Here is a 15,745-nt window from a genome sequence, read left to right on the forward strand (position 1 = left end):
GTGAAGCACAACACACAGTGACACAATGAAATGTGTCCTCTGCATTGAACCATCAGTCTTAGTGAGCAGCGGGCAGCCATGACAGGCGCCCAGGGAGCAATGTGTGGGGACGGTGCTTTGCTCAGTGGCACCTTGGCAGATCGGGTTTCGAACCGGCAACCTTCTGATTTCAGGGCTGCTTCCTTAACTGCTAGGCTGCCACTGCCCTGTACATTGCACATATGTGTGCAAGCTTGTTCATCCTAATTTTTCATTACCAAACACATGATGTAATTTGGTATTTATGGTTAAAAGACTGAAATAGAAGTAAAGTTCTGCAAACAGACATCCTGGTTAAATACGTTCCCGAACAAATGCAGCAGGACAGACCCTCAAAAACGTTTTGTCTGTAATTACAGTTTTAGTTAGTTCCACCTTTTTTTTGTACAAAACCACTTAGCCTGATGTCACCTAATATGAAATTAACCAGCATCTAAGAATGACTGTACATTACACAGAAACTTTGATACACAATTGTGTTTTTTCCTCTTTATTTTTTGTCTGTGAATGAGGTGCATATATAATGTATTTAAATATATAGGCTATACTCAAACTAAGCAAACCCTCAACGTAAAACACAAATCATCCCTGAATGTTATTTTGTCCATCAGGAGAAGGAAGGTGGGGTGGTGGTGGGGGAGTGGGGAGTTTCTGCCTGGACAAAGATGAGGAGTGGGACCCAGTCCAAACAATCCAGACCAGACAAACCAGGTCAGAGGGGTCCACGTCACATGGCTGCATGGGCCAGCAGCTTAGCGTCTTAAATCCATACTCACACACAGAGAGCTGTACACTCACAGCCTAGCTCGCACACACCCCCGACACAAATATGTAAATGCACAATGCAGCTCCTATACAAAACACACAACCCTACATCCCTGGCCTCAAAACTTGTGCTGGTGCCCCACTTCTCCTCCAGTTTTCCGCACCCCACTCTTCCCACTCCTGGTTCCTGTTTGTCAGAAGTCTCTGTCCAAGTCCATGTAGGCCTCGTCAATGTAGCTGGCTATAGCATAGGGGCACGTCCGGTCAGAACCGAGGAGAACCGCCACAGTCTCCTTCCAGTAAGTAAATGGGATACAGGAACTCTGCAGAAGACAGAACAATTCAGACACTATAATTAATATATGATATTTAATGCAGAGAAGCACAAAGTGGATAGATTCCACATAAAAGAACCATCCTGATTTAGTACACTTACTATACTATAGTTACTGCACACAGCAGACTGCCCCTGCCTAAAAGATTGTATGATTGCTGAATAAGAATATTACTCATAATTCACAATTGAATGGTCACTTCTAATTGTACAGAGTACAGACAACACATTAGGGCACTTTACCTAGCAAATGAAACACAACTGTGGAATATGGCGCCACCACATGGCCAAGCCAGTGCACCAAACAGAAAAAGTCAATACACATTATGCTACATGTTACTGCTGGGTCCACCGCTGTTCCCTCCCGCCCCATAATGGTGATTACACCAGACTGGAACAACCTGTATCTTTTACAGGAGATTATGTCCACACCTAGCAGCCACTCACAACTAATAAATCCATGGAATGAGTTTGTGTGAACACACTAATAATCAAAGGTTGACATGCCTGCTCTCTTTCGACATCACTTTTTGTCTACAATGTAATAAAAAAAATTAAAAAAAAGTAGAGGGTGTCTGCTCCACTCACATTCTCCAGACATGTGCTGTCCTTGTCCTTGTTGAGGTAGTGGTGCTGCCAGAAACGGAGCAGGTTGTGGAAGTTGTTGAGGAGGCCACCAGGGTATTTCTCAGCATACTCCTTCTCCCGCAGGGCGTTCAGGTAAAAGGGCAGCTTCCCTCTCCTGCGGGCCAGCATCAGCACCACTAGGCTGGTGTTCAGGCAGCTCACATTTTCCTGGGGTCACAACACGTAGGAGAGGTCAAATCTGCAGCCAGAATAGCAGCGAGAGGTTGTACTCATTTAGTGGACAGTGTCAGGGAGGGTCGTGACAGTTCACCTGAGTAAGAGTCTGAACGTTGATGATGTTGATCAGCCGGAAGAGAAATGACAGCCTGTTCTCCACACGTGCCATGTAGGACAAGAGGCAGCATTCTGACAACACCTCCACCACTAAAGTTACAGAAAAAAGCAGAATTCAAAATTAATATGCTTTAATAAAAGAGCACAAAAAATATGATTTGCATATCGTACCCCTCATGTCTTCAGTCTGGCTCTCAAAGCGGTCAAGAGTCAGGACTATGCACCTGACCAGCATATTTGAGTCCACCAAAGAGCTATTGATCTGGTTGAAGAAGATCTGAAACTGAAGAGGCACAGTATCGATTGAGCTAAAACACAATGTCCGGGTTCTACAGACGAATAGGAACCGGAGGCCTGCCTACCTTCTCGTCCGTGTTGACATATTTATTGAACCTTTTAAAGGCATCGAGATTGAACTTCATGAGCTCACCAAGCAGATCAAAATAGCTCTGTAGGACATCATGAGACTTACAACCACTGTCAATAATGCAGAACAGGATGTGCTGTGAAAAGTAGACATAGAAATGGCAAATTGGTTCAACTTTACATTGGACGTTCATTGTGTAAAAGATCACCAGGTTGAAGGTGGCAGTTACCTCCAACAGTCCTCTCTTCAGCAGAAACACTTGGTCAGCATAAGACGTGGCTCCTCGAAGAAAACTCTCCACTGCTCTCGCCTGCCAGAATCTGCAAGGAGAAACACAAAGAAAAAAACGTCAGTGGCACGCAGCAATGTGGCGATGTAAATAAACCCCATGTGTCAGCTTTTTACCTGAATGAGGACTCTGCCGGTTCCTTCTTCATGACTGATATCAATCGGGTCAAAAGGCCTTTCTTCCCATCGCACACAAGGTTCCTGAGAAAACAATCGTCGGTGTTGTAGGAGCGCGTGCCATTGTTTAAACTGGTGCTTCTCTATGGGTAGGAGGTAGTGTTATTTTCAGGGGTTTACCTATCGGTGTTGACCAAGGCTTCAACCTCTGGAATATTTGCTTTTAGTGAAATGGCACTGAGCTCATTCAGCTCTTGGCTGTTGAGCAGGAGATATTTGTTCCTGAAAATACAGGTTGTTAATATTATTATTATTATTAATATTAAGTACTAGGAGTAGACAAATGTTTGAATTCTTATTCACAGATTTGCACACTTACTCATGATGGTCACTGAAGCTCTGAAGCAACCTGAGAAACTGTATCTTGAATGATATCTCCTAAAGTACCATGGGAAAAAAAACAAATTTAAATGAACGTAATACATCAGGACGGCAAGATGTTGTTGAGGCTATTTTTCTAACCGGGCTGCAGTCACAGTTCTGGTTCTGGCCGTGTAGGACATGGCTGGATGTGTTCTTCCTCCAGATCAGTTTGTCAAACAGGTTGTTGAGACCCGGGATCAGTCTGAACTCAGCCAGCATTCTGTGAACCTGTAGAGGTTTAAGTGATAATACTTTCACATCATGTCATAAAAATACCACACAACCATCCATTTAACCAGAATTTAACTCACGTATAAATCATAGAAACAGATGAAGGGAGGCAATGTATCTTATGATTTAATATGTAATTCTATAATGCTTTAATGAAAGCTATACTGACAATTACTGTTGGTTACTGCTGAAACTGTTTTCATATTCTGATGTTTCTCCAGATTTTGCAGTTTTTACTGACCTGATTCCGCTGTCGGCCCATGAGCATGACACACAGCACATATAGGACCTCAACCTTGTACATGATCTCATGGACGATCTTCATGGACTGAGGTAACCTGTGTCCAAGAGGGCTGGCAGCAAGAGAACTCTCATCTGATGATTCTGTGTAGTGGGGGGGAGGGGTTCATACACACCAGTTCATACACACCAGTGTATGAACTCATACACACCATACTGGTTCATACACACCAGTCTGAATGTGGACTCTTAAATGTCAAAGTAGTTAAAACCCAGCACCAGCATTACTGATCAGCTAATAGCTGAAGATACGTGTTATTAATAACACGTAATAACCAAGTACTTACCAGTACTGCTCTGCTCTGCCTCATCTGATGCAATCTGCATGAGAGCATCCAGCACCAGGGCATTGTCCAGCCACGTGTGCCAGTCCTCCAGCTCCTGCAGGAAGGACGAGGTACCCGAAGCCTCTGAAACTTTCCGCGTGGCAAGTTTACAAAGTCGCTCGACAAAGCCTGGGATGTTCAGTAGGGCCACTGAAACACACGAAAATGTGAAAGTGAAGTGATTGTCATTGTGATACACTGCAGCACAGCACACGGTGACATAACAAAATGTGTCACCGTGTGCTGAGGCCAGAAAAAAGCCTCGATCAGATGTGTGGACAAGTCCTTAACCCTCTTCTCATGTTTTTGAAAAAATAATGTTTAAATAAATAAATTAATAGGACCAGAGCATCTGGCACTACCTTGGTTGACCTCAGCACGGGACGGGCCGGCATTTGCCCTCTGCTGGGCGTTCCGGGCCAAAAGAGTGTGCTTGTCGTCAACACCCACATCGGGCTCAGAGATGGTGACCGAGAGAATGCGGCAAAAGTTGGCGAGCTGCTGCTGGTTGAAGCTCTGGACCAAACCAGCCAGGTTGGGGATGTCCTCCAACTGTATCATTTCCTGCGAAGCAGAAAGAGGACATTTCCTTTGTTTTCCAAGTCCGAACAAATCACATCAATGAGTTTATTCCCACATCATTTGCTAGTCTTTGCTAGCCAAACTTCAAATACAATATAATTAATCTGTAAAACTTGGTGTGTTAAACATTTTCAAAAAAGGTTCTTCAAAAACTAACCAAAGAGCCCCAAGGCCACTAAAATTTAAAAGTAGCCAACAGAAGTCCATTGAAAAGAAGGTTTTCTTAAATTGCTTTGAACTGGTGTACCAAATAGAACAGTAGTTCTATGCAGTAGTCAGCAGACCACCACAGCATCCCTGATGTGCATTAATAAAAGAACTATTTCAATCACAGAACTTAAAATGGTAATTCAGCCAGAGCTGTATGGAAGGTTACTCCTTACCTTCCTAACTCCAAGAATGTCCTCGATAAGCGTGGCTGTCTGCAGGAAAGTCTTTTTATTTGACATAAGCGTGAACAGGAACAAGATGAAGTCGTCTCTTGATGCAAGGCTTTTTGTGACGCCATCAGTCTGTAAGGCACAATTTAAGTGACTTCAGTAAAGAGGAAGAAGAGTGCCGGTGCCAGGGCGGAAAAAAAAAAAAACACACACTTACACAAATGCAGCAATTGTAAAGAACGCTCAGACAGTCCTTGACAAGGTCGTCGCTCACTGCAAGTTAGGGAATAAGCATTCTGGTGAAGAAAGCTACTCAAACTTTACAGCAATTCTGCAACTGCAGGCACAGTCACACAAGCTGAGAAATGAAATATGCAGGCTTACTTTTAGGGACATCTTTCTGAGTAGTGAGAGTGGGTCTCATCAGGATCTCCACAAGCAACTATTGAGAGATGGAGGAAACATCAGAATCTGCGTATGGCCAAGTACCACACTTTGGAGCTTTTTTTTTTTTTTTTTTTTTTTTTTTAAAAACAAAACTGACATCGAAATGGAGAATGTTACTTATATTAGATTCTTTAAAATAATTACAACAACTTGATCCCAGTCCATGGTGCCTCCCAAACACAACAGTATAAAAACAACAAAGGTCTTCTATACAAAAAAATAATAATAATAAGATTACAGAAATAATACAAGTGCACAAAAATAAATAAATAAATAAATAAATAAATAATCTGGCTCAAAAAGTAAGAATGATTAATGCCAATACAGAACACCACCATTGCGCTCCCACCTCACAATGAGTTTTACTATACCTGATTATTTCAGTTAAACCGAGGGGAGGTCTTTTGGTATCACGTGATAAAACAAAAGCAAAGTTCACGGTGAAAACCTACCTGGCAGACCTACAGAATCCGACATTTTTCTCCATCCTCGCTGTATAATTCAATGATATATATTCTATGCTACAAGGCAACCTCTCCTCCTTCTTGGTTTGAGCGCCACTTAAATGCCGGTTTTCTAGTTCTAGTTTTCTATTCAAAGATCAACAACATCGTCGCTCGCTGCTCATCCGATATAAAAAAAAAAAACAGATTCACAGCGCCTCACTTGACAGAAACCGGTCACAGCGACGAGCAACTTTAATTCAGGCTGATCGTTTTCAGTCAATTTAGGTCATTTTCACAGCGCCATTCTCAAAATCTAATAGTCTGGAAAAGGCAACAACAAAACGTCACTCACGTCGACTCCTCCGAAAAGGTCGAAGGTGTAGGTGTTGGGGAACGTAGACTCCTGGGGCGTCTTCCTCTCCTCAGTCACTATGGACATGGCTTCCATGGAAAGCAGGGAGGACAACTCCTGTCGTGGCAAAACGGGTCATTTGGACGGAGGACAGTGACACTTGTGGATGCTGAAGAGGTGGAAATTCAGTGTTGTACCTTGACAAAGCTGTGAATTTGTGTCATGTCGCTGTTGGGGTGGCTGCTTTCGTAAAGCCTCTTCAGCAGCACCGGTATGCCCTGCCACCGGGCACGCTTATCCCGCTCCATGAGCAGAGCGTCCGGGATCTGAAGAGGCAGAGACGCTCAGTTTACATTCCCCTGATCCGAATGATCTGTTGCGCATGATGGTGCCGGACACGGCAGTGCTCTTTAGCCCTTAAGGTGCGACAGGTGAATCAGTGGGGGTTTAGCTCAGTGGTGGAGCATCTGACTGCAGATCAAAAGGTCACCTCAAAGAGCACAGCTTATTTGGTTGGCCTAGAAGGTAAGGAAGCGGCACCGTAATCAGAATGTTGCCGGTTCGAAACCCAAACCTCCAAGGTGCCACTGAGGTCAGTCCCGAAAAGGGACTGCCCACTGCTCACCAAGGGTGATGGTTCAAGGCAGAGGACACATTTCGTTGTGTCACCGTGTGCTGTGCTTCACAATAACAATCGCTTCTCTTTTATAATTTTACCATTAAGCGTTTTGAAACTATTCAGAACCATATAAACGTATAAATATATACAGTTACTGCCAACTTCTCCCCATGCAGACACAAACCTTAATAGAGCAGGGCACTGATATCAGTTTATTGCCAACACAATCACTATAATGGACCTTAAATATAAATGTACCATGCCAAAGAAAACGTAGATATTAGCAAGTCTTGAAAGAAAGGCTATCAGACGGTAACTAAAAGATTAATCATTTAATTTCAATAATGTACCCATCTGACTGCTGTCACTGTCCATCAAAACACCGCACAAAAATTGTCCCCAGGTGACTTTAAAACCCCGCGTTGCCCTCCAACGTTCGGTTATTGAACATTTTACTACGTTCCTGCACTCCTGCAGCGGGAAAAAAAAAGTAAAATAAAATAAAATAAAATAAAATACAGGATGCCGGACACGAACCGAGCTTTACGGCCACGGGTCCTACTTCAGGACGGCGCTGGGCGCCCGGGCCGCGTTACCGACCGAAGCTCGAGGATGGAGAAGGACGGAAGGGCGCCGGGAGAATTTCACTGCTCTCCGTCTGCACCGAATGAGTTCCCCGCCGGCGACCTCTGCAGCCGTAGCCGCTCCCGAGCCCCGCGGCCGACGCGGCTGTTTACACGCGTTAGCCCGAGCTAGCACTGGGCGCTAACCCGACAATTTAACCCGACAAACGCACGGTCTGGGGCTTTCGGGCAAATATCTCCAGTCGTACGGCTAACAGCAGCCCCTCCGTCCCGGCCCGACCGCGGTCCGGCGAAGCTTTGACGAGGCTTCGGCTAAAAGCTCAAAAGCTCCGAGGCTGGGGGGTAGCCTAGCATGCTAACGGCCTTCGCGTCCGAATGAGAGGAAGTGCCGCGAAAAGAAAGGCAGGAACACCGCGGGCAGCGTCGCGCGTTGTCGTTTTTACCTGCGTGCCCCGGCTCAGCCCACGGCCCGTGGTCTGGCCGCTCCGAATCCGGGTCAGAACGTTCCTACCGCGGGGCCGAGGGGGGTTCGACCCCGCTGGCGTCGCCATTACTTCTCCTTCCTGAACCCTCCCGTCCGCAGGAAGGCCGGTCGGGCCGCTGGCTGGAATAAAAACAGCGCCGTTCAACGTCCGGATCCCAGCGGCGGCATCTCAGCGTCTCCGGGGTGGCAGCAAACCAGCTAAACAAGCTCGACCTGGATCTCTGCGCTGCGGTGCAAAGCTTGGCCGCGTGTCCGTGGTCGTACCCACGGCATTTTTTATTATTATAAGAGCGGGTCAATGCATCGGCAAACACGAATAAGGAAGCTGGAATTTCGATGACTGCATTATAACAACCAGCCTCACCTCCTAACCTACGATGACCCCAAATCTCCTACTGGCTGGCTTTATCATGGTAAAGAATGGTAAAGTGACTTAATAAGTGCCCATATAGTGCAATGAACATGCAATGTAGTGCTATCAAGTAAAATAAGGTACTATATTGCTGTGTGTGTTTTTTTTTATACATAAAACCTTACAACATCTTTGCCAGTGTTATAAAACACTACGCCCTTAGCCTCATGGGCGTGCCGATGAAAAGGGGGCCTTCTGTTCACTTCTGTTCCTAGTTCATCATGCATGTTCGGCATTAAAGTTCAGTCCTTGGATTAGGACGACGTTTAGAGCAAAACACGAACTGTTTCTCGGCAGCAGATGGTTAAATACGTCAGATTTGAGGTTAATCTACTCATCTGCCACAGGCAAAGGATTTTTACAGAAGATGATTATTATTATGGGCCCTACAAGATGCGTAGACCCATGTTGCACCTCACTATTGCTCTCATTATAACAAGCAGAATAAGTGGCTGTAAATGCTGGTTCTGTGCATATCTGAGCTCAAAATGCAGTATAATGATGGATATCTGGAAATATATTGATTCTGGAAAAATGTTTAAAATTGTAACCAACAAGACATAAAAGCAAACAGGCAAATCAAACTTAACACACGTTGTGGACAAAACGAATCTTTTGCAAATCATGAAGTGAAATAAAATGGAATGCATCACATAACATTAGACATAACGTAATACATGCGTAATATTAGAATCAGGAGGCGCGGCATCTGCAGCGGCCTTTATTTATTTAACTTGAGCCCTGATGTAACCAATCGTATTATCCACTTCAGAGTGAAATGATGAGGGGGCATGAGGCATGTCTTCAGAATCTTTGTTGGAGCGGTTTCAGAAGTGTGTGTGTGTGTGTGTGTGTGTGTGTGTGAATTGTGTGGGAGTTGGCTGCGCTCCTGCCAGGAATTACTGCTGGCAGTTTGTGGGCAGGATTGTGAACCATTTCCTCCCGAGATGTGGCAGACGTACCAGCACTATATTAGAACTGCAGGCCCATTTAATTGACACGCTTCACAGATGTTGTGACTTCTGAGCTGGCTCGATCCAGTCGTATATATTTCAGACAGTTCTGAATTATGTAACATAATCACTAGAAGGTCTATTGAACAGTATTGTGAAAAAGCACTCATCGCTCAGTCTTCTCCCCGTGCTTCCCAGCAACGGCCCACACTGGTGCCTTGATAAAGCAGAAGCCCAATGCACGGTGGCAGCCATCAGCGCCATCACACACACCGTAACCAAGAGGCAGCGACAGCAGCGAGCCCACGCGCAAGGCTGCAGGGAAACTGGGCTGGATTAAAGGAATAAAACGCAGCACCTTTCCATCATGGTAGCGCCAAAAAAAAAAAAAAAAAGATTCCTGCCTTTCAATATTTAATATTGGCTTTAATATTTATTACGCAGCTATTAATGCTGAATATAGAGAGACAGGGAGAGAGAGAGAGAGAGAAACACAACTGCCTGTCCAGACTCATTTAGTGAGTGAAGGGTGCGACAGCATCATGAGCCGCTGTGCTGAATGGGGAGCGGTGGAGTGGGAGGGGACTGGGGGAGATTATAGGAGACCTCCGGTTCCCACCACGCTCCAGTCTGCACCGGAGAACGGACGAGCGCGCCCGCTGCAGGAGACGGGACCCGAGGAAGCAAACCAGAGGAGGTCTCCGTCACTTGGAACGACGCTGCATTAAAACGGATGGAAAATGAGCCACGAACGTGCGTGTGAGTGGGACCTGAATTTAGATCTCATTGTTCATGGATTCATTTCTCTGTGTTCTGAATTTGCAATTTGGTTTGTGCTGTTGAAGCATAACTTTCACTTTGTTTTCATTTTGAAAAGTTGAAGATATTCGTACGATCAAAGTAATTTCGTGTGGAGAGAACAGAAGAAAGGAGCGCCTTTGTGGTACACTGACCGGTACACTGCTGTACTACACTACTGACTTCGTTGATGGACAGGCCGACACGCGTCGTATTACCTCCTCCCTGATACGAGCATGATGGGCTGCACGTTTTCTGCTGTTCTCATATCCGTCCTGGTCCAGATGTCCCACCCCAGCTGCCCTTTAGGGTGCCTGTGCGCCTCAGACGTGGTCAGCTGTGCATCTCAGGGTCACGAGAGGTTGCCCGTCCCCCTGCCCCCTGCCACATGGACCTTGGACCTGAGCCACAACAGAATAGCCTGGTTGGCGGCGGGCAGCTTTCACGGCCTTCCCAGGATGGAGGCGCTGCGCCTGTCCCACAACGCCATCGCCCAGCTGGGCGCCGGGGCCTTCCACAACGCCAGCCGCCTGCGCCGCCTGGACCTCTCCTTCAACCGGCTGCAGGTGGTGGCGCGGCACCACCTGCAGGAGCTGCCGGCGCTGGAGGAGCTGCTCCTGTTCAACAACCGCATCGCGCAAGTGGAGAGCAACGCGCTGATAGGCCTGAGCAGGCTGAGGAAGGTCTACCTCAGCCACAACCAGATCACCGACTTCCCCTTCTTCTCCATCTGGAGGCACACGCACCCCGCCCTCGCCACGCTGGACCTGTCCTCCAACCGCATGCTCCGGCTGCCCGTCGGTGACATTGCCATGTGGCCGGCGGTGCATCAGAGGGCCTTGTACCTGCACAACAACACCCTGGTTTGTGACTGCTCCGTGTACGCCATGTTCTGGCAGTGGGAGCAGCGCGGCTACGACGCGGTGACCGACTTTAAAGAAGAGTACAAATGCCTGCTGCGCGGCGAGCCTCGGGCTGCGGTGCACTTCCTCCGCCGTTCACGGCTCTTCGAGAACTGCACCGCGCCGAAGGCCGTCTCTCTGCTTTCCCCCCGGGCCAGCGTTCTCGTCCACGAAGGGGAGCTGGTGCGGCTGGACTGCGCCACTTCTCAGGCGGAGCAGAACCCTTCCTTCTCCTGGACCTCCCCACACCAGGAGAACATCACGCAGCTGCTCCACAATGGCACGCTGCGCCTGAACCCAGACGGGAGTCTGGAGATCCCGTCGGCGCAACCGGAGGACTCGGGGACGTATCGGTGCGCGTTCTTCGACAGCCTCCTGATGCTGAACGAAACCAGGGAGATCAATTTGACCGTGGTGCCCCCGCGGCCCCCGGACGAGCCTTTCAACACCGGATACACCACCCTGCTCGGGTGCGCCATCACCCTGGCTCTGATCCTCGTGTACCTTTACATGACCCCATGCCGCTGCAGCTGCTGCAGGCCTCCAAGGTCGGACCCGACCACGCCCGGTCTGGCTGAGGATCCGTCTGCCCTGCCATCCATCTTCAGCGTCCCTTCATCATCGCCGACGGAAAGACATGCCCGCAAGGCCAACGCCGACCGGCGAGTCGTCTTTCTGGAGCCCCTGTGCGAAGAGCAGAACGGACACGCCCAAGCAGAGTTCTCCAAGGAGAACCTGGTGCAGTTTCAGCCCCAAAATCTAGCTCATGTAAGGATTCCTGACTATGAGCCCGGTTTTTGCAATGCTACGTAAAATGTAGCGTTCGGGGAGTGTTGGAATATCATATTGGAGCATTCATGACTGACCCATAAACTGACCCAAACATGAGTGGACAGTTCGCTAGGTATCTGTATCGTGAAGAACCCAGAAAATGGGAGTAGCCGCGTATGCTCCTACTTCTTCATTCAGGGTGATTTAAAGCCTCTTGGAAATATCTGCCAGTGTTTCGCGTATCTTGAGAGTTTTTTGAAAGCTAATATATCATAATAACAAAAAATGTATGTGACCGAATATCAGTATTTACAAAAATGCATATGATAAAGGTGGTGGTCTGACAAATTTCCAATATTGGAGCGAGGCACTTTATAATGCACCATTTGAGAAATTATATAAGATTTTAACATGACCACATGCAGTATTCACAGAGATGACAGTTTTATTTTTTATTAAATAAAAGCCTGATTGGGGAGCAGCCAGCTTGGCTTTCATGGAATTGAAGTGACGGATTAAAGACAGAAAAACGCTGTCAGCACTTCTCTGGTTTAAAGTACAGCTCACATTTTGCCATTTTTATGTTGTGTAAGGGTTATAATCTACTTCATCATCATGATTACTACACTACATATGACAACCTTCTTGTGTAATATAGAGAGTGAAGGATCACTGTATTGCATAAATCTGTTTAGTCTGAAGGTGACAACATAAAAAAAATCATGATTTGTGCAGCCCTCAGAAATGCAGTGAACGTTGAGCCATAAAGAATGCAAAGGAGCTCCATTTGAAGCGCCAATCTAATCATGCTCAGAGGAACATCATAAAAACACTGGATAGCCAACTGGCACAGACTTCAAGCAAATTCACAACTGACTGAAAAAGGCAACTGTAGGAGGGGGAAAGCAAATCATGATTTGCTCTCGGGCAAAATGAAAGATTAGATCTCTGAGAAGCCGTTGAAAAGAACAAGCCTACATGCATCCTCGTACTAAAGCAGTGTAGAACATAGGGAGTAGAACTTGTAGAAATGGTTCTAGATTTGCACACAAGGCTGAGAGGACACAAGAAATACACAGGAAGACAGAGAAATGGGTGGCAGTGGCCTTGTGGGTAAGACACTACAAACCAGAAGACCCAGGTTCGAGCCCCACCTACTACCAATGTCTCCCAGGGGGACGGTCCCTGTAACTACTGATTGTATGTATAAAAAGATAATGTCTTCTGATAATAAATCAAATTTTGCTTCCTATTTATGAATAAATGTGATACTATATCATTTCAATTATCCATTTAAAACAAAATTATTTACTTTAATTGTAGTTTATTGATGAAAAGGGTCCTGTGTTAAAAGAGCTGGTCATGCTAACCAGGAAATGTCCCTAATCACTTCGCCACCCTGTGGCCCAATTCGGCTACTAATAGTCACAATTATGGTATGTTTATTGTGCTGTTACTAGGTGTTATTCGCTGGATTTACACATTTTTTTATAGCACATTGTGCATCCATTTGATGGGATGGCTGGTGGGGTAAAGCTGTTAAATCGAGTCCATTTGATGAAGGACACTCTTAAGCCTCGTTCCTCTTGTCAGAGCTGTACCGTCACGAGATTGAGTGTTTTCCAAATATGCTGGTATTACATGAGTGAGAAGAGGAGCTCGGGTCGGATTTTATCAGATTATTCCTTGGGATGAAAAACCGAGCGCTCTGGCTGTTGCTTAGACTTTTTCTAATCTCGCATAATCTCCTCAAAATCAGAAAAGGAGGCGCAGACTTAGCTTTCCATTCACTTTATCTTTTGAATTATAGAATGAGTATTTGTGGAATCAAGGAAGGCTCTGAAAGAAAAAGTCATTTGAGTTTGAGCCTGTATATAGGAGCCTGTATATAGGAACCTGTTCATAGGTTTAATCACCGGGGATTAACAGACCAAACAAAATCCCCATTGACCCAAATGAGTGTATTTCAGAGTTTCAGGTAAAACCTAATCTAGTGCTTTTCTGCAGTCCTTTTTTGAATCTAGTTGTGGTTAGCAGAATGCCAGAACAATCAGGAGATCCGTAGCATGCAGAAAGTGTAGCGGACTGGCTGAAGGCATTCAGTGTTCAGTGCATAAAACACACAAGTAATGCTGGTTAAAAAGTGAAAGTGCCCATAATTTCATGTTGATATCTAGAAAGCTGCTCCTGGAGCTGGGGGTTGGTCTCCCCAAACTGCAATCTACAGATGGAGAACAATATTGTATTGCCGCTCAGAGGACAATAGGATAACAGAGCCACATAATGTCATTCTTTCATGAAAATAAGCAAACTCTGCAATAAATGGTAAATAAATCGATATTTGATATGTTCTTTTTGTCATGTTAATATAATTGCTCTGCATCTTAGATTAACAGTGTTTTTGTTTTGACTGGTTCGTATTGTAAGACTGTTGCACAGTACTGTAAGTGATACAAACACAACTATCATGAAAATTTGCATTTATTTCTATAATAGCATAACAAAGTTAATTGATTATTGTCATGTGTTCTTTCAAAACTAGTCAACAGCATTTTATGCACTTTCCAAAACCATAAGCAGTTCAAGGTATTCTGTTCATGTGGGATGGGTACAAGGATTGGATTTGTTTTTTAAATCTGTTATAGTACCCTGAAGTGACACCATAGAACACCTAAACGGAGATTTCGATTTTTTTTTCCATTGGAAACCTCGTGGTAATTTGCAACCCTGCGGCAAAAAACGTTGTTTTGCTTGGACCCTTCTGTCCCTCTCTTCTTAAACCAGTTCCTTTTATTGCCCCTCAAACAGTTTTCTGCACCTGAAACTAAGATTTACACCATCTGTTAACCTTGGGGGTGTTCCAGAGAACAGGATTCCTATGTTTGCCGGGCAAACTTAAGCCAGAAGTCATGACTTGCCATGCTCTTGGCCAATCATGACCTCTTTAACATTCAAGCTGTACTTTGTGGAACAGCCACACAAAACTCGAGTTTCTTTTCTGTGACTTTCTTCACAATTTCTTCATATGATGAACAGGCATTTTGAACATATGTAATTCACCTCCTATTGCATAGTAGAATGTATGTTTAAATTTAATAATACTTGCTGGACGCTTAATAAAATTGGTGGAGATATGTGTGTGTACAGTCAGTATGGAAATTATTCAGACCCCTTTAAATTCTACTTTGTTATATTGCAGCCATTTGCTAAAATGATTTAAATGTTTTTCTCATTAAATGTACACCCCATATTGAGAAAAAAATTGTTAACATTTTTGCAGATTTATTAATAAAGAAAAACTGAAATATTACATGGTCCTAAGTATTCAGACCCTTTGTTCAGTATTTAGCAGAAGCTCCCTTTTGATCTAATACAGCCAATATGCAACAAGTCTTTCACACTGTGGCATGGCAAGTTGAGGTTTACGTCCAGGATACCCCCACAGCATTATGCTGCCACCACCACGCTTCACTGTTGGGACTGGGCTGGGACACATTCGGGCTTTCATGTGTCTTGCACTGAGGAGAGGCTTCCGTCAGGCCACTCTGCCATAAAACCCCGACTGGTGGAGGGCTGCAGTGACGGTTTATTTTAATACAACTTCCTCCCGTCTCACGACTGCATCGCTGGAGCTCAGACGGGGGTGTGGCTTAACTAATCAAGTCCAATCAGTATAATCAAGCACAGCTAGACTCAAATGAAGGTGTAGAACCATCTCCAGGACGATCAGAAGAAATGGGACAGCACCCAGGTTAAATATATGAGGGTCACAGCAAAGGGTCGGAATACTCAGGACCGTGTGATATTTCAGTTTTTCTTTGTTAATAAATCTGCAAAAATGTTAACAATTCTGTGTTTTTCTGTCAATATGGCGTGCTGTGTGTACATTAATGAGGGAACAAAT

The 15,745-nt window shown here is 45.4% G+C and overlaps 2 protein-coding genes across 3 annotated transcripts; one reads left to right on the top strand and one right to left on the bottom strand.

Moving 5' to 3' along the window:
* Positions 1–501: 501 nt before the first annotated feature.
* LOC114798067 (short transient receptor potential channel 4-associated protein-like) lies at positions 502–8,358 on the bottom strand. The gene is made up of 19 exons (XM_028993449.1): positions 7,965–8,358; positions 6,516–6,644; positions 6,319–6,435; positions 5,458–5,515; positions 5,291–5,346; positions 5,077–5,205; positions 4,474–4,675; positions 4,073–4,261; positions 3,727–3,869; positions 3,354–3,482; positions 3,211–3,269; positions 3,012–3,113; positions 2,832–2,915; positions 2,656–2,746; positions 2,422–2,562; positions 2,231–2,342; positions 2,037–2,149; positions 1,727–1,933; positions 502–1,127 (listed from the first exon to the last, which is right to left on the bottom strand). Exons 1-19 carry the CDS (start codon positions 8,070–8,072, stop codon positions 999–1,001), a joined length of 2,298 nt encoding a protein of 765 aa, XP_028849282.1. The 5' UTR covers positions 8,073–8,358; the 3' UTR covers positions 502–998.
* Positions 8,359–8,586: 228 nt separating this feature from the next.
* Positions 8,587–15,151, top strand: LOC114797614 (amphoterin-induced protein 3-like). Of its 2 annotated transcripts, none has more exons than XM_028992502.1 (2): positions 8,587–10,129; positions 10,248–15,151. In XM_028992502.1, the coding sequence occupies exon 2, from the start codon at positions 10,405–10,407 to the stop codon at positions 11,881–11,883; it is 1,479 nt and encodes a 492-aa protein (XP_028848335.1). In that variant the 5' UTR covers positions 8,587–10,129; positions 10,248–10,404; the 3' UTR covers positions 11,884–15,151. The 2 variants fall into 2 exon arrangements, with proteins under 2 accessions (XP_028848335.1, XP_028848336.1); XM_028992503.1 differs by having other exon boundaries at positions 8,587–10,123.
* Positions 15,152–15,745: the final 594 nt, after the last annotated feature.

This window comes from Denticeps clupeoides, chromosome 10, assembly GCF_900700375.1.
Source record: "Denticeps clupeoides chromosome 10, fDenClu1.1, whole genome shotgun sequence".
NCBI classification, from domain to species: Eukaryota; Metazoa; Chordata; class Actinopteri; order Clupeiformes; family Denticipitidae; genus Denticeps; species Denticeps clupeoides.